This window comes from Malania oleifera, chromosome 6 (genome assembly GCF_029873635.1).
Source record: "Malania oleifera isolate guangnan ecotype guangnan chromosome 6, ASM2987363v1, whole genome shotgun sequence".
Lineage (NCBI taxonomy): Eukaryota > Viridiplantae > Streptophyta > Magnoliopsida > Santalales > Ximeniaceae > Malania > Malania oleifera.
In genome coordinates this window covers 44,429,859-44,454,466 of record NC_080422.1, presented here as the reverse complement: position 1 = coordinate 44,454,466, position 24,608 = coordinate 44,429,859, and the positions used below count along the sequence as shown (strand labels likewise).

The following is a 24,608-nucleotide window of genomic DNA, read 5'->3' as shown; positions in this document are numbered from 1 at the left end:
ACACATAAAATTCGTCCATATACAATATTGCGTCTCACTAGAACTCACCCTGGGCAATACAATCTAGCCCTACCCTGGAACGCTCTAGACTTGATTCCCTGGATTTCCTAAAATGTTTAAGATTAAAGGAGTGAGACACCTCTTAGTAAGAAAGAAAAATTATGTCAGTGTGTGGCAACATGAGTTTTAGTGTTCCAAGTGTACATTCATTATCTACCTTTTTCTTTTACTATGAAATCATATAAAACTAAACACCTATATATAAAAATTATATTTTAAAATACTTACTTTCCTTTCAAATCATGCTCTAACATATTAATATCTCTGTATAAGTAAATATGCATATATGCATAGAAGAACTGGTCTGGATGGATAAACAACCAATGTCATGAATTTATCCCGCATGATCTGGGTTGTACAATCCGAAAGCGGGACTTAGACATGGCTGGCCTAACCAGACTAAGTTAGTTGTATCTATATTTATAAGTATGATTTGCCTACCCAGCTGGTTCGGACTCTAGGGGATAACTCTACACTTCAATGGCTAAATCGACTTTATACCACCAACACGCTCACAGCGGTGTGGCTACACTAGTATCTGTGAAGCTTTGGTACCGTGCTTAGCTATGGTCAATCAAGGTTCTTAAACCATATAATGAGATTTCTAAATCAATAAAATTACATGATTTCATATTCACAATTCAGTATGAAACTATAAGACTATAATTTTGTATATGAATCTCTGTAATACTATAATTCTGTATAAAATGCTAACATACTGTAGTTCTATATAGAACGTGTCACGCCCCAAACCCATCAAGTGAGGTCAGGGGTGTGATGTGATCCAATCACCTATGTCTGATACCATAACCTCAAACATGCAGCAGAAAAATAAATAAATATCCTCAATAATATACCAAAGTTCTATATAAACATCCCAAAAAGGAACTTCCCAACATACAGTATCCATATATACATCTTAGAAAAAAAAAAACATAAACTCAAAAAAATACATCTAAGATCTGTACTCTCTCACAAAAATGCTATGTCAACAAACCCAATCACGACCTCGCTGTCGATCATGTAGAGGTCCTGAAAAAGATGAATTGTATAACGAGTGAGACATATCTTAGTAAGACAGAATAAATTAATATCAGTGTGTGGCTATCATGAATTTAGTGTATACAAAATATCATCAGTTGTTATTTAACCACAGTTATAAAATCATTGTTAGCTCATACTCACACACACACACACACACAATTATTTATAAGTGAAAGTTCCCGTGGATAGAGAAGATTACACACCCATACATGTACCTTCCCTCTACTCTAATACCATTACAACTACTAGGGCACTCACCTTACTTAGTAAGCCCTCGGGGTTATGTTTATAAGCGAAGTCTCTGAGAATAGGGAATATTACACGCCCATACATGTAACTTCCCTCTGCTCTGGTACTAGACTGTAATTACTAGGGCACTCGCCTTTCTCAGCAAGCACTCGAGAGGAGAGTTTACTTCACCCCAAATACATATAATACTACTATATTTAATACATTTAATACGTTGTTACTTTACTCTGTATGCTGTTATCTTTGTAAAACTCAACTTTTTATAGTCTCTGCATAGAGACCTGAAGAATTATAATAATTAAATAATAAAAGGAAATAGAAAAATAGGATTTCAAAAAGAGTATTCAACATGGTCTCGTCAACGAGCGCAGAGCGTTCGTTGACGAACATGCTTCTTGGACTCATTGATGTGGACACGTGTCTCGTCGACGAAACATTACTGAGAGGGCTGATTTCAAGACCTAAAATTTATCGACGAGGGGTAAGTGTTCGTCAACAAACTCCCTTCTTGGACTCGTGAATGAGGTGATGTGTCTCGTCGACAAGGCCACACTTTATAAATAGCTCAAATTGGGTTTTAGCGAGATTATTTTCATGTAAACCACTTTCTCTGTCTAAAATTCATCTCCTCTGCCTTCTCTCTAGATTTTCGGTTTTTTCCTTCGCTGGTTCAATGATCAGAAGCAGTCACGCTACTCCAGGGAAGATTCTCTACAAGTCTGCTGGAATAGATTGTTGGTTAGGCTAACTTGGGCACCATCCCAAAATCTGGATAAGTTGGTTATTTTAAGTTTTATAAGGTATTTGGTATTTCTGGACTGAGGGACTGAGGAAATATATTGATGGAATAATACTAGAGTTCTGTTAAGGAAAAATGTAAATTTCAAGGTATTGAGTTGGGAATACCACGAGTGTAGGTTTGGAGTAATTTGTGGGCTTCTCAGTAAGTTAGGTAAGGGGATAAATTAAGTCAGCATTTTCCATGAAATTATTTATTGTCATACAACATTTATTTTCAGAAAAATACGTATGTTATAAAGTTATGTTTGCGAATACTACTATTGAACAGAGAAATGGTTTTAACACATTTTATAAGAAATATGATTTCAGAACAAATTATGAGTTTAGAAGGCTACTTACATTGTGTGGCATGAGTATAATTTTCATGAAAATTATGTTATATTAAAATATTATGATTTTTTCAAAATAGGCATTTTATAACAGTTTTCAGGAAAAACTATTAAAACAGGACATGAACTATGGTTTTAGAATATATGTTAAACAATGCAAGAATTTCATGTTTATTATGTTATGAATTATGTCAACGTAGATGCCATGATTTTTATGTTATGAATTATGTCGGCGTAGATGCCGTGATTTTTATATTATGATTTATGTCGGCATAAATCCCATTATTTTTACGTTATGATTTATACCGGCATAGATTCCGCGATTATGTGTGATATGTAAGAAATCATGAAATATGATTATGTCAAATATTAATCTAAAATACGAAACAACTATGTTTAATAATATGAAATGTATTATATGTTATCAGAACCCGGATGGCATAGTTTAGTTTTACGAAGCACGGTACCGTAACTATATGTTCACAATTATATTTATGTTAGTGCTACCACACATCTCAATAAAGTGTGGGAGATGGCAGTCAATGTGACTTTATGGGAGTGTTGTAATTCGCCTGGTAGTCAGGCACAGGTGGAACAGACCCATCGTACTTACACACCTATGTTTGACTTAACATAGTCAGCCAACCATTGCTAGGTCCTGCCTACGGACCGCACAACCCTGTCATGTGGAGGGGTAAAACATGACAACAACTAACTATCTATCCTTGGTAATATTTCAGTATGGTATAGTTATATAAGATGATTTTCCTATACAGAATTTTAGTATGTCAAACTATGTTATGACAAATCATGTTTTATTCAGGTATGATACAAACTGTTTTTAGCATATATGAATTATGTACTATTTATATGTATACTACGAAAATACTCATGTTGCCACACATTAATATTAGTTTATCTACCTTAACCTACTGACATGTCAGAAATTGCTCCACAAATCTAGTAATTTCCCTCTTCATATTACTCCACCAAAATGATTCTTGCAAGTCTTTATACATCTTCGTACTTCCTGGATGAACAGTATAGAAAGAGCGATGAGCCTCCTCTAGAATGAGCCATTTAATATCGGCGTCATTCGGTACACAAATCCGAGTATGGAATTTCAACTTCCCATCAACAGAGACATTGAAATTCGGCTTCAATCCATTATGCACCCCTTCGATGACCTCTACCAGCTCCGCGTCTTCCTTCTGAGCTATCTTGATTCTCTTTCGCAAGGTTGGCTAAACGACTAAACTGGAAATCGATGTTGTAGGACAACTACTGAAATCAACGCGCTCACTGACTTTCGGCTCAAAGTGTCAATCACCACATTGGCTTTTACCGAGTGGTAACTAATAGTGTAGTCGTAGTCCTTAATTAGCTCGAGCCATCTACGTTGTCTCACATTCAGCTCCTTCTGGGTGAAAAAGAATTTCAGGCTCTTATGCTCAGTAAAATCTCGCATTTTTCACCGTAAAGGTAGTGTCGCCAGATCTTTAGTGCAAACACCACTGCTGCCAATTCTAAATTATGCATAGGGTAGTTCTTCTCGTACTCCTTGAGCTGGGAAGAAACATAAGCGATAACTTTGCCCTGTTGCATCAAAACACACCCGAGTCCTTTCTAGGATGTGTAGCTATAAATCACGTAACTACCATTCCTTGATGGAATGGTCAATATTGGGGTCATGACTAGACGTTGCTTAAACTCCTAAAAGTTCAGCTCACAATAACTGGTCCAGTCAAACCTACTATTCTTTTTCGTAAGTTGTGTCAAAGGACTTAATAGACTAAATGTGACGCCCCGATTTTCGTAGAACTTTTTTTTTATAAATAATAATAAATAAATTACACATCATCGACAACATCCATAAATCGGCACAACATCCATAAATCGGCCACGTCAACAATCTTACTATCATTCATACGACCCGACTCACATTGGGTACCAGGTAAAAAGTTATTTTATTTATAAAACCTAACAGCAGAAAAAAGTATATTCATATCATCCAAAATACAATATCCAGAGTACTAATATATATATTTACACAATACTATCTCATACCCAAAAACAATACAACCCTAGGGAATCACACCTCCCTAGTCCAAACTCACCATGTACATCAAGGTTCCACCTCCCTACTATCACAGAGCTCTATCACCCGGTCGGTCTTTGTTCCCTGAAAAATTTAGATAAATTGGGTGAGACACATCTCAGTAAGAAGGAATAAATTATTTACAGTGTGTCACCATATGAGTTCAGTTATAACATGCTTTACTTTTCAAAACAACATTTCATCTGAGAAAATACCCTGATATTCACATTCTCATAATCATATAGATATACAACACAAGCTTTTATAAGCTTTAAAACCATTTCTCAAATTCAATTATTTCCAACATATAATTATCCGCGAAGTTCCTGAGAATAGGGAACCCATACAGGTAGCTTCCCTCTGCCCTAACACGTTATGCAGTTGGGTATGGCCACATCTGATACCTGTCAGGGCACTCAACTTACTCAGTAAGCCCTCAGGCAGAGAGTTTCACTTCGCGTCAATTATTTATGTCATTAACTCACACAGTTCATTTCTCATATTTAACATTCTTTATTTCTCAATTTTCATTCTTTCTTTCATTTCTTATTTTAGCCAATTTTATCATTCTTTCACTTTTCATTTTCATTTTACTTTCTGACTCATGAGTATCCTTGGTATCAAATACCAACATCGCGTCTGTAACTCATGGCCACCCTGAGGATCTTTCTATCCATGTTATGCTTCCCCTCCATGGTCAAGGTTCTGCGGCCCAAAGGCTGGATCTAACCGCGGTTGGCCGTCTAGGTTAGATCAAAGTATTATATCACATATCGCGTCTGTAGTACGACTGGCCGGCCTATAACCCTGATCCGGACTCAGGGGGCCCAACAACCCTACAAAATGGCTCAGTCGACTGTCACGCCACACGTTTCAAAAGTCCGTGTGGTTGCACTAACACCACTAGCAACAGTACCGTGCTCAATATCATAACCATCCATCAAGGTTCACTATCACATACTCGCAATCATTATGCGGTATTGGCATTTCATCAATCATATTCCAGTATATCACAATTCAGTTCAATATAAATATTTTCATCATTTTCTGTGCACATTTCATCATCTCATAATAATATATATCATATTTCACGTATTTTTGTATTTTTCCAAAATACTCATATTAGTAATTTGTACAAAGTCATTTCTCATGCAAATAATTTTCACTCACATATAAATGCCAAATTTCATTATTTTTCACTAATCACATCAATAATTCTCATTTCAATATTTTCTCAGAAAATACTCATCGTTATATTTCACATTTTTCAACACATGTCATGTGCCACACATTTTTCATCTAATATTCATAATATATTAATTTCAAACTCCAAAACATCGCAAATTAATATTACTCAAATGCCACACAATTTATCATATATTTGTATCATAATAATTTTCAGGCAAAATACAATATGCTCATTTTCATATATTAATTTAAACGGTAATTCTAAAAATACTTCTATAATTTATTTCACTTACCTGACTACTGAGAGTCTCGTTAGGACCCAAATCCTACACCCTTAGCGCTCGAAATTCAACTCCAGTAATTTACATTTTCTACAGATTAATTAATTCATTTCCCCAAAATACTACCCATCTAGCCTTCACTAGGCCTTATGTACTCCAAATTAACATTTAAACAAATATTTGACACCCCCACTTAATTTTCTGAGTTTTACCTGCGGGTCCCAAAATTACACCCGCGGCGCTCACCCGGGTCTTAAATTTCTAAAATTCTACTTCAACTCCAGATACTCAACATTTTAGCATTTCTAAATTAATCCTAATTAATTAAAAATAAGCCCCTAAATAACCCCCGTACCCCAAATTTGGGGTTTTGCCTACGACGACCCCACGAGAATTTTGTCTAACTAGACTTGTAGAGAATCATTCCTAGATTCTCATGGTGGTGTCCGTTCATCAATCGTGCTTATAATTTGCAAGAAATTAAAGGAAAAAGGAGAAATTGGCTTACCCAAGGAGATACGTTTATGCCGCTCCTACCAGCGATCCGCTCCAGTAGAAATGACGGCAGCAGAGAATGGAGCTCAACGGTATCTTCTGATTCTCGATTGGTCGAGAATTCGCCACGTAATTGAGGAGAGAGGGAGATAGAACAAGAGGAGTGAGAGAGAGAGTTCAGAAAGAATTTGGGGGGGGGGGGGGCGTGAACCTGTGCAGAGACCCTCAAGGTCTCTCTCCTTTTTTTCCCCTTATATTCCTTCCTTCGAGATTCTTCCTAAAGGATGGATAATAATAATAATAATAATAATAATAATAATAATAATAATAATATTATTATTATTATTATTTAATTAATATTATTAATAATAATATATTTTATTAATAAAAATAAAAATAAATTTTAATTATTTTTTTATAATTCTGATTAATTAATTAATTAATTTTTCTTCGATCACTCTACTAATCTTCTATATTCCTTTTTGGGGTTATTACACTAGAAAAGCCCTCAATAAAATGGCGGTAGTACCTTGCTAGACCTAAGAAACTTCTGATCTCATGAACGTTTTTCGATCTCGCCCAGTTTACTACTGTCTCTACTTTTCCCGGGTCTACTAATACTTCTTCTTTGGAGACTACATGTCCCAAAAATGCAACCTACTCAATCCAAAATTTGCATTTCTTGAATTTAGCAAACAATTTCTTCTCTCTAAGTACCTAAAGTACTAGCCTCAAATGAGTTTTATGCTTTGCAAGACTCCTTGAATAGACCAGGATGTTCTATAAATACTACCACAAACCGATCCAAGTACTCATGGAATACCCGGTTCATTAGGTCCATAAATGCTGTAGGCCCATTCGTCAAACCAAATGACATAACCAAAATCTCATAATGGCCATACCGGGTTTGAAAGGCCATCTTCGATACATCCTCTAACTTCACCTTCACTTGGTGATACCCAAATTGTAGATCGATCTTAGAGAAAACCTAAGTTCCCTTCAGTTGGTCAAACAGGTCATCAATGCGTGGTAACAGGTATTTGTTCTTTATAGTTACCTTGTTTTTCTCTCTTTAGTTGATGCATATCCTCATCGACCTATACTTCTTCTTCACAAACAACATCGGAGCTCTCCAAGGTATACACTTAGTCTAATGAAATTGTTATCTAAAAGTTCTTGCAGTTGCTCCTTTAGCTCTGCTAGAGCTATTCTATATGGCACCTTGGAAATTGGTGTCGTCCCTGGTGCTAACTCAATAGTGAACTCAACCTCACGATCCGGAGGCAACCCTGGTAAGTCCTCGGGAAAGACATCGGGAAACTCCTGTATCACTGGAATATCTGCTAGCTTCAGTCCTTCCTTGGGTACAGCTTTCACACACACCAAATACCCCTAGCAAGCATCCAAAAGTAACTTCCTTGCCTGCACTGTTGAGAGGATCTGTGGTGCAGAGTGTACACACGATCCTACAAATTTAAACTCTCCCTCCCCCGGAGGTCCAAACACTACCTCCTTCTTTCGGCACTCTATGCTCGCATAGCTGGATGCTAACCAGTCCATCCCTAAGATAATATCGAATCCCTGCATCTCCAAAACAATGAGACTGGTAGACAACTTCCTCCCCTAAATCTTTATCGGATGGTCTTTAACCACCTTACTACATACAATAACCGACCCCATTGGCGTAGCCACTCCTATCTCGACCCCTAACAATTGGGTCTCAACGCCACATACCCTAGCAAATCTTCGGGATACAAATGAGTGGGTGGCCCGTAAGTCGAATAGTAAAATAGCATGATTTGGCATAAATGAAATTGTACATGTCACCACATTGCTGGCATTCTCTACATCACCCGATGTCAATGAGTACACCCGCGCCTGCGTGATGCCCCCTTGGTGACCTCCTCTAGTCACCTAACTACTTCCTCCATACTACTGTTGCGAAGGTGCGTAGTTCAGTACCGCGCGACAATCCTATATCTAGTGTCTCGTACTACCACATTGATAGCAACCCGAAAAACATGTCCTGCACTCGCATGTATGCATCCTATTACATTTAGGACAGGCAGGGTGCTGAGAATTTCCTTGAGTGGCTCGCGGTCCTGACACCTGTTGCTGTCCTGACGAACTACCCGGCCGCTTCGAGTAGCTCTGACCAGTACTGGACTAATAATTCTGAGATAAAGGCCTTTTTTCTGACTTGCCTCTCTCTCCCCTTCCTGTAAACTGGCTTCAACCGCCATGACTCTGTCCACCAGCTCCATAAAGCCCTAGACCATCAACGCCACCACCTACGCGCATATAGCGTGTCTCAGTCCTCTCTCCAATATTTGAGCCTTTCTCGGTTCATCCGGGACCATATGTGGAGCAAATCAGGATAGCTCCACAAATCAAGTCACATACCGTTGCATGGCCATAGATCCCTATGTCAGATGTAGGAACTCCTCCACCTTTACCTCTCCAGAGGCAACGGTGAAGTATATGCTAAAGAAGACCTCCCTAAACCGGCTCCAGGTAACCGATATTTACCCTAGACGCTGCTCCTCTACCTGCTTTGCCAATCGCCACCATCTCTTTGCCTCCCACACCAATTTGAAGGCGGCAAAATGTATTTTCTGTTCCTCCATGCACTCCAGCACTTCCAAAAGCTCTTCCATCTCATGGACCCAGTCCTCCGCCGCAATCAGGTTTGGTCCTCCTGAGAATGCCAGCGAATTCGTCCGTGAGAACTGCCAGAACGTGCAGCCTTTATCAGCCTCCAACTGACTCCGTTCCTCAGAATCTCTTTGAAACTCCCTCTTGGCTTGTCGTGCTTTACTACGTAGTATGGACAAAGCTTCAGCATCATCACTGCTAGAGGTATCCACGTGATTGTCCCCTCCAATCATGACTCACTTTCCCCTAGCATCCATCCTGAAGATAGGATATGACCCAATTTAGAAATTCTACATTTATCATGGTTAAAACAAATATGGAATGACTAATATATAGAACACATTTGCAGTTTAAAGGACTCACATGTACATCTCTACTACAAAACTTCCAAAATATCTGACCCTAGACATATGATAACATGATGTACATACTTTTCAAACCCAATCCTTCAACCTAGAACCAAAACCATCAGTGGATTTATCATAATTTTCCTAAAATCGTCATTCCAGGAAAAGCATAGAAGACCATCAAAAAAATTCCGTTTCCAAGCCTCTAGACTAAAATCCAACCTATCTTACCCCTTCTCATTCTTAACTTATCTCAGCCTATACTCTGGTAATTAACACTGACCGTCAAAGACTGCAGAACCTAGGTAACCTAGGCTCTAATACAACCTGTAACGCTCCAACTCGACACGTGGGCCTGGGGTCCTACTTTAGTGACATATGAGTACCTAATACCATCATATCATATACGATATGCAGTGAAATAAATGAAACATTCTCAACATTCTATTAATAGAGTCTAAATCATAATATATATATATATATATATATATATATATATCAAGGTTTTTTCCATACACATATTACTTCTCATAATAGTAAGTCAACTAAATCTGTCCACTCAACCAATAATACAAGTCCGAATGCATACTACATAAACTACTCATTTCTGAGTTCTTGAAGACACTCACAAAAAGTAACTAAACTAGTCTCCACCCCTTAGATCCCGCTAAACTCGATCTCTAGGATTCCCTAAAAAGATACATTGTACAATAGGGTGAGACACGTCTTAGTAAGGAAGATTAAGTTAATGACAGTGTGTGTGGTCAGCATACGCCTCAGTGTATTTCAGAATCACCATACATGTCTCTTTTATTGAACATAGTATATGAATACTCATTTCTCACAATATAAAACAATTCTGAAAATAATAATAATAATAATAATATTTACATAAATATACAAATATGCATAAAAGATACTCCTTGGAACTACTCGCCATGTATAAACCTCCATGGTCAGGGTTGTGCGGTCCGAAGGCTAGACAAAAACCCGAGGGATCAACCCAAGCCAAGTCAACTCAACTCCCTGCATTCGCCGATGGCAGGCTTCCGCAAACCACTTGCGGGTTTGATTGCCTTACCACTTCTTAGAAGGGTACTACCTCTACCAAGGTCAATTAGCTAGGACCACTCAACACCACACTCTCGTAAATGTGGCCGCACGTGGTCAAATGGTACAACTATCTCTTTAGCAACGATACCGTGCTCATAACACTGGTCTCTCAGGTTTCTTAAAGCATATCGTGCAATTTAGGTAATTAAAACTATACTTTAACACTTTTTTATAAAAACCGGGCTTGGCCATTTAATACAAACTCGACCTCGGCCCTCTCATAAAGTTCCTGCAATTCCCAAAACAGTTCCAGTATTTCTGCAAACAGTTCAGTATTACAAAAACATACCTATCCTAGTATTTCCATCACTCTAAAAATCATATTCACATGCCACACAATTTTCTATTTTTAAAACATAGCCCATAGGCAACCAAGGAAAAATCTAAATACATGATTTGTAGGATCAAACCGAACTTTCCACCGTTCATTTTTACTTAAAATATCATAACGTATATCCTAAATTTGAAAACAAGCATTTTGAACGATTGGTTTCCAAAAGAACAACTAAAAACATAAATACTCCATTCCATAACTATTTCCATCAGATAAAAAATATTAAAATGTTGCATTAAATATAATCCCCTTATCTGATTTTGAAATAGAAACCGAAACACTCGAAAATCCAAATCCCGACATTTCAAAAAAACAAGATTCTACTCTGCTAGTACTGTAGATCTTGGCTCCCTGATTCTCGCAGTAACTTCCGATCGTCAAAATGGGCGACGAACAGCGAAGAACTGTAGAGAGAGAGAGAGAGAGAGAGAGAGAGAGAGAGAGAGAGAGAGAGAGCTTTTGGGATTTCTTAGCCCTTAAGCAAAGAAAAATTCTATTTATAGGCCTTTTGATCCGGTCGAACTCGTCGATGAACTAGTCCCTTGTCGACGAACCATAGAAGATTGTTCGTCGACGAACCTAAGCTTGATATTTTCTTCTGTCGGTCAGGATCTCTTCGTTGATGAGACTCTGAATTTGATATGAACCCACAAGCTCCGATTGCACACGATCATCTGCACGTGCCAAGTGGACCCATCACAAGAGCTAGAGCCAAGAAGGTCAAGGAGGCTACGTAAGGACTAATCGAGAAGTTGTTTGAGCAAGAATCAATGAGGGTCATGGACACTAAAGAAAAAGACTTTCTTGAAGAGCCTAAGATGCTAAATTGTCTAAAGGCGTGTGAAACTGGAACCTTAAGTCAATAAGGGTTGTTTGGTGAATTTTTATGGATTAAGCATGACATGTGACTCGCACATGTTTCATTAAATGACATGATACATGGCATGTGACTTGCACATGTTTCATTAAATGACACATGGCATGTGACTTGCACATGCTTCATTAAATGACATGGCATACTTAAGGTTATGTAGGATTATTTTATCGACTAGATTGATGTCATAACTTATTTTTATTGGCCGAACTGATGTCATGGGTTTCTTTTATTTTCTATAAGTAGTCAACTCTCTATTGTATTAAAGGATGATTATTTTTGCTGAATACAATTACAAGTGAGGTTTATTTCTCTTCAAGTTCTTCATTGAACTTTCACCGAACTTGTCAAAGGTGCTACCTTTGTGGCGTTCATCCATTAATTTGATATTCATGGTTTGTGCTTCACGTCAAGCAATAGGTCAAGGATCCTATACCATGTCGAATCTTATTTTGGGTTTGGAGTTTTGATAAATCTAATTTGGGGTCTCCGGACATTTATTCTTGGGGTTTCGTACCCGAATTTCTACAATGAAGCAGTGAAGGGCATTCGTCAACGAGAACATTTGCTTCGTCGATGAAGCCAGAAAAAATCCCCTTTTTTATCCTTTTCTTATTTTACAGGTTCGGGTCTCAACAACAATACAAAGTTAAAACATAAACTATGATAGATATTAACAAGAAAATATGATTAAAAGAAAAGAAATTTCACATTTTTGTGCATCAGCCTCTCCATTATGGTAGTCTCCTTCTTCTTTTCTCCGTTTCTCTTTCCTCTCTTCCTAGATTGGGTGTGTAGCCCTCCTTAGTGCTTAACATGCTTCCTTTTTCTTTTCTTTTCTTTTTTCGCCTCCAATCTCCTTGTGTACCTTTCTTTTATTTGAACATATCTTTCCTCTCCCCTCTTTGAAACTTAATTCCTTTTAAATATATAAAGGCAAGAGCCTCTTTTTTCTCCTCTTCCAAAAATGCCCCTCATTTTAAAATGAGCTTACTTTTACGTCCAATTGGGGTGTTTGGGCCCTCTTTCTACTTAATCCTTGTCCAGTTTTCAATTGAAATGAAGATATGCCTCCCTTTTTTATTAAATGGGCATCAAATCAAAAAATTAAAGCTCTATACTACTCTAAATGCAAGATTTGTCCATTGAAAAGTAGGCAAAAAGAATTAAATTTCAATTAACTATTCCTATGCTCTCATTGACTCTTGAATTGCTCTTCTAACCCTCAATTAGTCCTAATTATGGCTAAATTGACCCTGGAAAAAATTGAGTGTCAACAACGGCTCCTATTTATATATTTTCTATTGTGAGTACATAATATGTGTCTTGTCCTAACACTCACGAGGTAGGAGACATATAAATACAAAGACCACTATTTCGATTGTGGGGCAATTTAACCAATTAGCACCAAAGAGAGTGAATGAATCCTAGGTTAAAGGGGAATCAATAAGCAAACTTTGGTAGGGTTCAAGGATGGAAACAAGCCTTGGTCAAGGTCAAGAACTACCTTAAAGAAAACGGCCTATGAAAGGAAAATAGTCATTAAATCACATCAAATAATTAGCCAACAAACTCAACAATACACTTTATTAAGTGTTTAACCACTAACTCAAAAATTCTAAAAAAAAAAAAAAAACAATAAAGAAAAATTATTTAAATAAGCCTCTAGACTAACTGGTTGATCGTTCCTTAATAGCCAATAACCGATTGACCGTTTGAAGAGAATGAACTAGTCAATTGTGCCCTTTAGGTTGGTTGATCACTTGCATGTACATTGCATCATTTTAACGAAATTTCATACAAATTTATGAAACTTGTGTATGGATCTTATATATTCACTACAAGAAAAATGGCTTTTGGGGACGACTAAACTTGTCCCCAAAAGGTTGTTGCTAAAAACATTTAAGGGGATGAAAAAAAATTTATTGCAACTTTGCCCAAAAAAGGGCATCATTAAATGTTTTTTGGGATGAATACTAAAATTCATTGCGTAAAATTAGTATTTTGAGATGAAATAATTTCATTGCTAGTGATCCCTAACAACTATTATCTCTATTTTTGGCGACCAAAAAAAAAAAAAAAATTCATCTCTAAAGTATAGTTTACCTTGTTTTTTTGTGACAAAATAAATCCGTCCCTAAATAACATAGGAGAGGGAAGCAACTTGTTGACAATTATCATCATACACCAATTAGTGACGAAATAATTTCATCCTTAAAGGTCTTTAAGGACAAATAAAAGTTGTTGCAAAAAATTATTGTAAATAGTAATATACTTTTAGCAACAATCATTTGTCATTATTAAATATGATTTTAAAATCGTCTAATTCATTTATTAATTAAATTAGATTCGAAACTATAAGATTAGCTTGTTTATAATGGGATTACTGTTTGAACCTTTGTAACTTTTTAAAAAGGAATAAAGAAAAAAACTTATCCAAAATGTTTTAAAAATATTTGATCCTAAAAGAAGCTATTAGAAAGAAAGAGTAAACTTTAAATGTTTGATAAAAAAGTTGTTAGATGTTTAATATTTTTATAATTAATACATTGATAGTTAAAATAAAAGACAATAATGAAATAAAATAATTTATTAAAACAAGTTAGTATTTAATTTTTCAGAGTTTCAAAATCTTATTTTTAAAAATTTTTAAAAATTAGTTTTAAAAATTGTAAAAGTTATTTATTAGACATGATACAAAAAAATAATAATAAATACTCATTTTATCAACTTTACATATAATTGAGACAAACTTATGAACATAAAATTTTCATACTACATATCCAATTATAAAAAATATAACTATATATAAAAATTCCCCCATATAATAATACCCCCTGATACGGAACCCCAAGAATAAACGTCCGGAGACCCCAAATCAGATTTATCAAAACCCCAAACCCAAAATAAGATTCGAAATGGTATAAGATCCTTGACCTATTGCTTGACGTGAAGCACAAACCAAGAATATCAAATTAATGGATGAACGCCACAAAGGTAGCACCTTTGATAAGTTCGGTGAAAGTTCAATGAAGAACTTGAAGAGAAATAACCTCACTTGAATTCTATTCAGCAAAAATCAATAATCTTTAATACAATAGAGATTTCCCCACTTTGTCTTTGCCTTTCTCCTTCTCTTCCTTGGATTTGGAAACAACCATTTCTTCTTTTGATTTCCCCCAATTCGGTTTCCATGTGGAATGGGAAGCCGAAGTTGTTGTAGCATGCTTGTTTCCACCCTTGTATTTGAGTTGCCTCTCTACTTTCATTGCCATATGCACCATGTCCTCTAACTCCACATAGTGCTGCAGCTCCACTATGTTAGCAATTTCCCGGTTCAACCCACATATGAATCGTGCCATTGTAGCTTCTCTATCTTCCTCAATATTTGTCCGAATCATAGCTATCTCCATCTCCTTGTGGTAGTCCTTCACACTTTTGGTACCTTGGGTAAGGCTTTGAAGACGTTGGTGTAAGTCTCGGTAGTAGTGGTTTGGTACAAATAGCTTCCTCATCACCGCCTTCATTTTAGCCCATGTCTGGATAGGTCTTTCCATGTTTCTACGCCTACTAAGAAGAATTTGATCCCACCAGACCAGTGCGTAGTCAGTAAACTCCACAGCTGCCAATTTCACCTTCTTTTCTTCGGAGTAGTTATGACACTCAAAAATGAGCTCAACCTTCCTCTCCCATTCAAGGTATACATCTGGGTTATTTTTCCCCTGAAAAGGAGGAATCTTCATTTTGATGCTTCCGATGTTTCTATCAATGTTATCTCGACCCCTTGGCTCCCATCGAGGTTGTCGCTCTTGCCTAGCACCTCGATAAGCAAATCTTCCCATACCTCCATGTTCATCATCACTTGCTTCGTTGCTACCTATATAATATTCAAATTCAGCAATCGGAGGAGTATGTGTCCTTTGCCGCCTTTCATTGGATTGCCCTCTTCTCAGTCCATTAATTGCAGCGTCTTGTCTATCCAATCTATCTCTGAACTCCCCAAAAACCATATTGAGTCTTTCAAATTGTTGTTGAATGGCTTGCAAGGTGAAGAATGAGTCTTGTGGAGGGTTCTCATTCTCGCTACCTTTGCTGGAAGTTTCAGCGCCAACCACCTTTCTACTCATAATTTCAAACCTGCAAAAAGGATATTAGAGAGAAAAAAAAAATTCCTCACTCACTCCCTTACGTGTTTACCCTCCAAACAATGACACTCAACGCTCGTGTTTTTGACACAATTTTTTTTTTTGGCTTTTTCCCTCTGATGCGCTCACACACTCGTGCCTCTTACCACTCAGGATTTCTCTTTTAGTTCTTTAATGAACTAATCCCAAACAAATCAAACGCAACTAAATCAATGAAAACAACTAAATCAAGACACGAAACAACGAAGGAAAGACAAAAAGAAGTCAAGAAAAACAATAATGACGCGAACGAAATAAAAAGAAATTCAATGGACCAACTCGACCAAGGATATATTCAAACGCATGTCAGAATAATAAGTTGCTGCCTCCTTTTTTTTTTTTTTTTTATTTTTTTTTTTTATGACTGCAAAATATTGCCCTTTCTCTTTCTTTTTTTTTTTTTTTGGATGCACAAAATGGTTTTTTTTTTTTTAATGTGCTCTAATCAGCCTTGCTGTATTTCTTGCAATTTCTAGCCACAAAAGATTCAATCTTGATGGTGGACAATATTAAAGAAGAGTTGGAAAATTTCAAAAACAAGAAAACAAGATAGGTAGATCGGAAGATAGAAGAATATGAAATAAGGATAAATGATTATAAGATAAAAGAATTTTCTAAAGCAATCGAAGAATATGAAATAAGGATAAATGATTATAAGATAAAAGAATTTTCTAAAGCAATCAAGAAAAATAAGATAGATAGAACCTGATTTGAACCAAAGCTCTGATACCAAATGATACGGAACCCCAACTTCTCTACTAATGTGGCACTAGCTACGTTAGTGCAGCTCCCTCCATCGATGATCATGCTACACACCTTATCATTGATGTAACATCGAGTATGAAATATATTCTCACGCTGCTCCTCATTTTCATCTTTCACCACATGCATGTTTAAAGCTCTCCTAGTTACTAATGCCTCACCATGGACAGCATACTCAACATCGCTAGAATCTTCTAGTGAAGGCATGGACTCATGATCGCTCTCTTCATCATCAGTCTCAATAGTACCATCATCTCTCATAATCATTGTTCTTTTGTTTGGGCATTGTGATGCAATATGGCCAGTCCCCAAACACCTAAAACACTTGGTATTTCTGTACCTACTAGATTGAGAAGAAGTTATACCTTTTTCTTTTGCATACAAACTCACTTTTTCCTCTCTCGTTGTTTTTCTCTCATTTTTACCACTCTTTTTTTTTTTTTTCTAATTTCAATGCTCTCTGCTTCTCCTTTTGTTTTATTCTCAGCCTCTTTTTTGTTTTTCTCATCATTTGCTCTTTTCAATCTCACTTGATCTTCATACACTTGCTTAGGAGTCAATGGTACAAGGGTCACACTTCTCCCATCTTTTAGAAAAGAATACCTATTCTTGAACCCATCATGAGTGACACGTCGATCATACTGCCATGGCCTGCCCAATAAGATGTGACTAGCATGCATAGGGACCACATCACATAGAATCTCATCAGAATATTTTCCAATTGAAAATACAATCAACACTTGCTTATTCACCCTAACCTCCCCACACTCATTCAACCATTGAAGTTTGCACTTAAATAGGATTCTCTTTTAGTTCTTTAATGAACTAATCCCAAACAAATCAAATGCAACTAAATCAGAGCTTTGGTTCAAATCAGGTTCTATCTATCTTATTTTTCTTGATTGCTTTAGAAAATTCTTTTATCTTATAATCATTTATCCTTATTTCATATTCTTCGATTGCTTTAGAAAATTCTTTTATCTTATAATCATTTATCCTTATTTCATATTCTTCTATCTTCCGATCTACCTATCTTGTTTTCTTATTTTTGAAATTTTCCAACTCTTCTTTAATATTGTCCACCATCAAGATTGAATCTTTTGTGGCTAGAAATTGCAAGAAATACAGCAAGGCTGATTAGAGCACATTAAAAAAAAAACCATTTTGTGCATCCAAAAAAAAAAATAGAAAGGGCAATATTTTGCAGTCATTAAAAAAAAAAGAAAAAAAAAAAAAAGAGGAGGCAGGAACTTATTATTCTGATATGTGTTTGAATATATCCTTGGTCGAGTTGGTCCATTGAATTTCTTTTTATTTCGTTCGCGTCATTATTGTTTTTCTTGACTTCTTTTTGTCTTTCCTTCGTTGTTTCGTGTCTTGATTTAGTTGTTTTCATTGACTTTTGCTGAATAGAATTCAAGTGAGGTTATTTCTCTTCAAGTTCTTCATTGAACTTTCACCGAACTTATCAAAGATGCTACCTTTGTGGCGTTCATCCATTAATTTGATATTTTTGGTTTGCGCTTCACGTCAAGCAATAGGTCAAGGATCCTATACCATTTCGAATCTTATTTTGGGTTTGGGGTTTTGATAAATCTGATTTGGGGTCTCCGGACGTTTATTCTTGGGATTCCGTATCAAACGCTCTGATACCAATCCCGGAGGCATCACATTCAATCTCAAAAGTTTTAGTGAAATCAGGTAAAAGCAACAATGGAGCAGAACACAACTTATCTTTAAGCATTTTAAAGGAATGTTCTTGTGCAGTACCTCATTTAAACCCCACGTTCTTTTTTATTACTTCAATTAAAGGTGCAACAATGGTGCTAAAATCTCTCACAAACCGCCTATAAAAACTAGCCAACCCATGAAAACTACGTACATCAGTCACAGATTTAGGTGTTGGCCAATCTTTTATTGCTTCCACTTTTTCCTCATCCACTTCTACGCCTTTAGCACTCACCGTATAACCCAAGAAAATAACCTTTTCCATGCAGAAATCACATTTCTTTAGGTTAGCAAACAAATTTTCTTTTTTAAGAACATCGAGTACACCTTTCAAATGATCCAAGTGATCATTAAGATTCTTGCTATACACTAGGATGTCGTCAAAGTAGACAACAACAAATCTGCCTATAAATGCACGCAACACATGATTCATCAAGCACATGAAAGTACTAAGTGCATTGGTCAGACTAAAGGGCATAACCATCCATTCATACAAACCGTACTTTGTCTTAAATGCAGTTTTCCATTCATCACCCGGTTTCATTCTTATTTGATGATAGCCACTTTTTAAATCAATTTTAGAAAAGATGCAAGAGCCATGCAGTTCATCTAACATGTCATCTAGTCTAGGGATAGGATGACGATACTTTATAGTGATTTTATTGATGGCTCTACAATCGATGCACATCCTCCATGATCCATCTTTCTTCGGTACTAGTAGCACGGGTACCGCACATGGACTCATGCTCTCCCTCACATGCCCCTTAGCAAGCAGCTCCTCAACTTGTCTTTGAAGTTCCTTAGTCTCCTCGGGGCTGCTCCTATAGGCTGGACGGTTGGGAATTGTAGCCCCGGGAATGAAGTCAATCTGATGCTCAATTCCTCTAATTGGTGGCAAACCATTGGGCACGTCCATAGGAAAGACATCCTTGTATTCCTGCAGCAAAGAAACAAGAGCACTAGGCAAGGAAGAGGTGAGTTCGTTAGTGCTCAAATATACCTCCTTGTACATGAGTACAACAAGAGGTCTTTGTGCATAAAAAGCTTTCATACACTCTTTTTCTTTTGCATACAAACTCACTTTTTCCTCTCTCGTTGTTTTTCTCTCATTTTTACCACTCTTTTTTTTTTTCTAATTTCAATGCTCTCTGCTTCTCCTTTTGTTTTATTCTCAGCCTCTTTTTTGTTTTTCTCATCATTTGCTCTTTTCAATCTCACTTGATCTTCATACACTTGCTTAGGAGTCAATGGTACAAGGGTCACACTTCTCCCATCTTTTAGAAAAGAATACCTATTCTTCAACCCATCATGAGTGACACGTCGATCATATTGCCATGGCCTGTCCAATAAGATGTGACTAGCATGCATAGGGACCACATCACATAGAATCTCATCAGAATATTTTCCAATTGAAAATACAATCAACACTTGCTTATTCACCCTAACCTCCCCACACTCATTCAACCATTGAAGTTTGTAAGGCCTAGGATGTTTTATGCATTGCAACCCCAACTTCTCTACTAATGTGGCACTAGCTACGTTAGTGCAGCTCCCTCCATCGATGATCATGCTACACACCTTATCATTGATGTAACATCGAGTATGAAATATATTCTCACGCTGCTCCTCATTTTCATCTTTCACCACATGCATGTTTAAAGCTCTCCTAGTTACTAATGCCTCACCATGGACAGCATACTCAACATCGCTAGAATCTTCTAGTGAAGGCATGGACTCATGATCGCTCTCTTCATCATCAGTCTCAATAGTACCATCATCTCTCATAATCATTGTTCTTTTGTTTGGGCATTGTAATGCAATATGGCCAGTCCCCAAACACCTAAAACACTTGGTATTTCTGTACCTACTAGATTGAGAAGAAGTTATACCTTTTTCATGGCTGCCCACTTTGTCTTTGCCTTTCTCCTTCTCTTCCTTGGATTTGGAAACAACCATTTCTTCTTTTGATTTCCCCCAATTCGGTTTCCATGTGGAATGGGAAGCCGAAGTTGTTGTAGCATGCTTGTTTCCACCCTTGTGTTTGAGTTTCCTCTCTACTTTCATTGCCATATGCACCATGTCCTCTAACTCCACATAGTGCTGCAGCTCCACTATGTTAGCAATTTCCCGGTTCAACCTACATATGAATCGTGCCATTGTAGCTTCTCTATCTTCCTCAATATTTGCCCGAATCATAGCTATCTCCATCTCCTTGTGGTAGTCCTCCACACTTTTGGTACCTTGGGTAAGGCTTTGAAGACGTTGGTGTAAGTCTCGGTAGTAGTGGTTTGGTACAAATCGCTTCCTCATCACCGCCTTCATTTCAGCCCATGTCTGGATAGGTCTTTCCATGTTTCTACGCCTACTAAGAAGAATTTGATCCCACCATACCAGTGCGTAGTCAGTAAACTCCACAGCTGCCAATTTCACCTTCTTTTCTTCGGAGTAGTTATGACACTCAAAAATGAGCTCAACCTTCCTCTCCCATTCAAGGTATACATCCGGGTTATTTTTCCCCTGAAAAGGAGGAATCTTCATTTTGATGCTTCCGATGTTTCTATCAATGTTATCTCGACCCCTTGGCTCCCATCGAGGTTGTCGCTCTTGTCTAGCACCTCGATAAGCAAATCTTCCCATACCTCCATGTTCATCATCACTTGCTTCGTTGCTACCTATATCATATTCAAATTCAGCAATCGGAGGAGTATGTGTCCTTTGCCGCCTTTCATTGGATTGCCCTCTTCTCAGTCCATTAATTGCAGCGTCTTGTCTATCCAATCTATCTCTGAACTCCCCAAAAACCATATTGAGTCTTTCAAACTGTTGTTGAATGGCTTGCAAGGTGAAGAATGAGTCTTGTGGAGGGTTCTCATTCTCGCTACCTTTGCTGGAAGTTTCAGCGCCAACCACCTTTCTACTCATAATTTCAAACCTGCAAAAAGGATATTAGAGAGAAAAAAAAAATTCCTCACTCACTCCCTTATGTGTTTACCCTCCAAACAATGACACTCAACGCTCATGTTTTTGACACAATTTTTTTTTTTGGCTTTTTCCCTCTGATGCGCTCACACACTCGTGCCTCTTACCACTCAGGATTTCTCTTTTAGTTCTTTAATGAACTAATCCCAAACAAATCAAACGCAACTAAATCAATGAAAACAACTAAATCAAGACACGAAACAACGAAGGAAAGACAAAAAAAAGTCAAGAAAAACAATAATGACGTGAACGAAATAAAAAGAAATTCAATGGACCAACTCGACCAAGGATATATTCAAACACATATCAGAATAATAAGTTCCTGCCTCCTCTTTTTTTTTTTTTTTTCTTTTTTTTTATGACTGCAAAATATTGCCTTTTCTCTTTTTTTTTGGATGCACAAAATGGTTTTTTTTTTTTTTTTAATGTGCTCTAATCAGCCTTGCTGTATTTCTTGCAATTTCTAGCCACAAAAGATTCAATCTTGATGGTGGACAATATTAAAGAAGAGTTGGAAATTTTAAAAACAAGAAAACAAGATAGGTAGATCGGAAGATAGAAGAATATGAAATAAGGATAAATGATTATAAGATAAAAGAATTTTCTAAAGCAATCAAGAAAAATAAGATAGATAGAACCTGATTTGAATCAAAGCTCTGATACCAAATGATATGGAACCCCAAGAATAAACGTCCGGAGACCCCAAATCAGATTTATCAAAACCCCAAACCCAAAATAAGATTCCTTGACCTATTGCTTGACGTGAAGCACAAACCAAGAATATCAAATTAATGGATGAACGCCACAAAGGTAGCACCTTTGATAAGTTCGGTAAAAGTTCAATGAAGAACTTGAAGAGAAATAACCTCACTTGAATTCTATTCAGCAAAAATTAATAATCTTTAATACAATAGAGAGTTGACTACTTATAGAAAATAAAAGAAACCCATGACATCAGTTCAGCCAATAGAATTAAGCTATGACATCAATCTGGCCAATAAAATAATCCCACATAACCTTAACAATGCCATGTCATTTAATGAAACATGTGCAAGTCACATGCCATGTGTCATTTAATGAAACATGTGCAAGTCACATGTCATGTGTCATGTCATTTAATGAAACATGTGCGAGTCACATGTCATGCTTAATTGACACAATTGGCCCACTATTTAATCCATAAAAATTCCCCAAACAGCCCTTATTGACTTAAGGTTCCAGCTTCACACGCCTTTAGACAATTTAGCATCTTGGGCTCTTCAAGAAAATCCTTTTCTTTAGTGTCCATGGCCCTCATTGATTCTAGCTCAAACAACTTCTCAATTAGTCCTTACATAGCCTTCTTGACCTTCTTGGCTCTAGCTCTTGTCATGGGTCCACTTGGCACGTACAGATCATCATGTGGAATTGGAGCTTGTGGGTTCATATCACCAACTATGATGCCAAATACAATAATCTCATCACACTTTTTATAAAATATTATCAATTTTGACCCGGTACCACAAAAAAAAAACGCAACACACTCTCAAAAGCTGCTAGTTAATTTGATGCGAGCGCTGTGGACCGACCATTAATAGACATTCTGTGCCGTTGCCTATGATTCGTTATTCCATTTGGGCCTTGGTGGTCTTGTTGTCGTCACCGGCTGAGGAATCCCCGGCGATACGGACGAGCTTGGGCTGCCTCTTCTTCTCCTCGGCGAGCTTGGGCACCGTGATTCTCAGCACCCCGTTCTCCAGGTGAGCCGTGACGGAGTTCAAGTCAGCATTCGCCGGCAGTCTGAATTGCCTCCAGAACTTGGCGGCAGTGCGCTCCGCCCTGTGCCACTTCTCCCCCTCCTCCCCCTCGGTCTTCCTCTCTCCGGTGATCCGCAGCACCCTGTTCTCCTCCACCTCGATCTTCACGTCTTTCTTGGTGAAGCCGGGGACGTCCAGGGAGATGAGGTGGGCGGCAGGGGTCTCCTTCCAGTCGGCGCGCGCCAGGGCCACAATGTCGTCGGCGCCTCTGGGGACGGCCAACGGGATTTGCTCCAACACTCTGAAGGGATCGTCGGCTACGGAGGGAAGCATCGTGTCCCACAGGGTTCAAGTGCTGTATGGCACGAGGGCGTTCGCAGCCGGAACGGCAATGAGGCCTCCGCTGATTGCCAGAACAAAGGAAATTAGAATCAACAGCTTACCCATCGTTAATTCTCCCAATATTCAGGAACAATTTTGCGGAAAAAAATGCTTTTTCGAGGAAAATGTAGCGTAGTTGTTGCTCAATCTGAAATGATAGCGGCAAATCGATGGAACATAATTGTTGAAAGGGGATGAGAGGGATATTGCGGAATATATATGCATGGCCGTATGGGGAATGACTGCAGTGTACACAAGCGATCCGTCTGGATCATTCTTGAGCTTTTGGGAACCGACTGGAAATTTAAGACAACAGAAGAGCTGGTGAGTTCTACAATTTTTTTTTTAATTTTAATTTTAATGAACTAATTTTTTACTTTTATTTTTATTTTATTTTTTTCTAGACGGTGGCCGGCGAGTTCTACGAGTTTCCAGAATGATGTTATAATTGATGTTATGCTTGGAATATTTTCAAAAAATATCATTTTATGAGAAATATATAGCATAAGGGCGTGTAAACAAAATATAAAAAATCATCTAAGAAAGTTTTGCAACGACTATTTTTTAATGTAAGATTTATAATCATTGAGTTGCAACATAACCTATTAACACTTACCACTCACAACCATATTGATAAAAAGTATAATTTAGTGTGAATTTTAATTATATGAGTGTCACATAACTTTAATAAATTTAAAAATTATTATAACTAAACTTACTAAGTTAATTAGAAGGGTCTACTTCTTGCGTTTAATAGGAGCGATACTATGTGAGGAATGGTGTATTCTCAAGAGAGGGGTGAATTAGTAATTTAAAAATTTCTAAGTCGAATATGTCATATATTCAGAATCAAAATCAATATTACAGACCCTAAAGTCTCTCTAAGTAATTACCAATCCAAATATCAATATATGGAAATATTTAAATCATGCTCAACATTCACAATAAATCAACTATAAACATTTATGTG

At 37.2% G+C, this 24,608-nt stretch overlaps 1 protein-coding gene across 1 annotated transcript; it reads right to left on the bottom strand.

Annotated features, from left to right (window-relative positions):
- Positions 1–23,062: 23,062 nt before the first annotated feature.
- On the bottom strand, positions 23,063–23,840 carry LOC131157937 (22.0 kDa class IV heat shock protein-like). The gene has a single exon (XM_058112403.1). The coding sequence runs from the start codon at positions 23,588–23,590 to the stop codon at positions 23,126–23,128; it is 465 nt and encodes a 154-aa protein (XP_057968386.1). The 5' UTR covers positions 23,591–23,840; the 3' UTR covers positions 23,063–23,125.
- Between the last annotated feature and the right edge of the window lie 768 nt (positions 23,841–24,608).

Coding starts and splice junctions, on each gene's coding strand:
- LOC131157937 (XM_058112403.1), bottom strand. CDS start 23,590: ATGCTTCCCTCCGTAGCCGACGATCCCTTCAGAGTGTTGGAGCAAATC.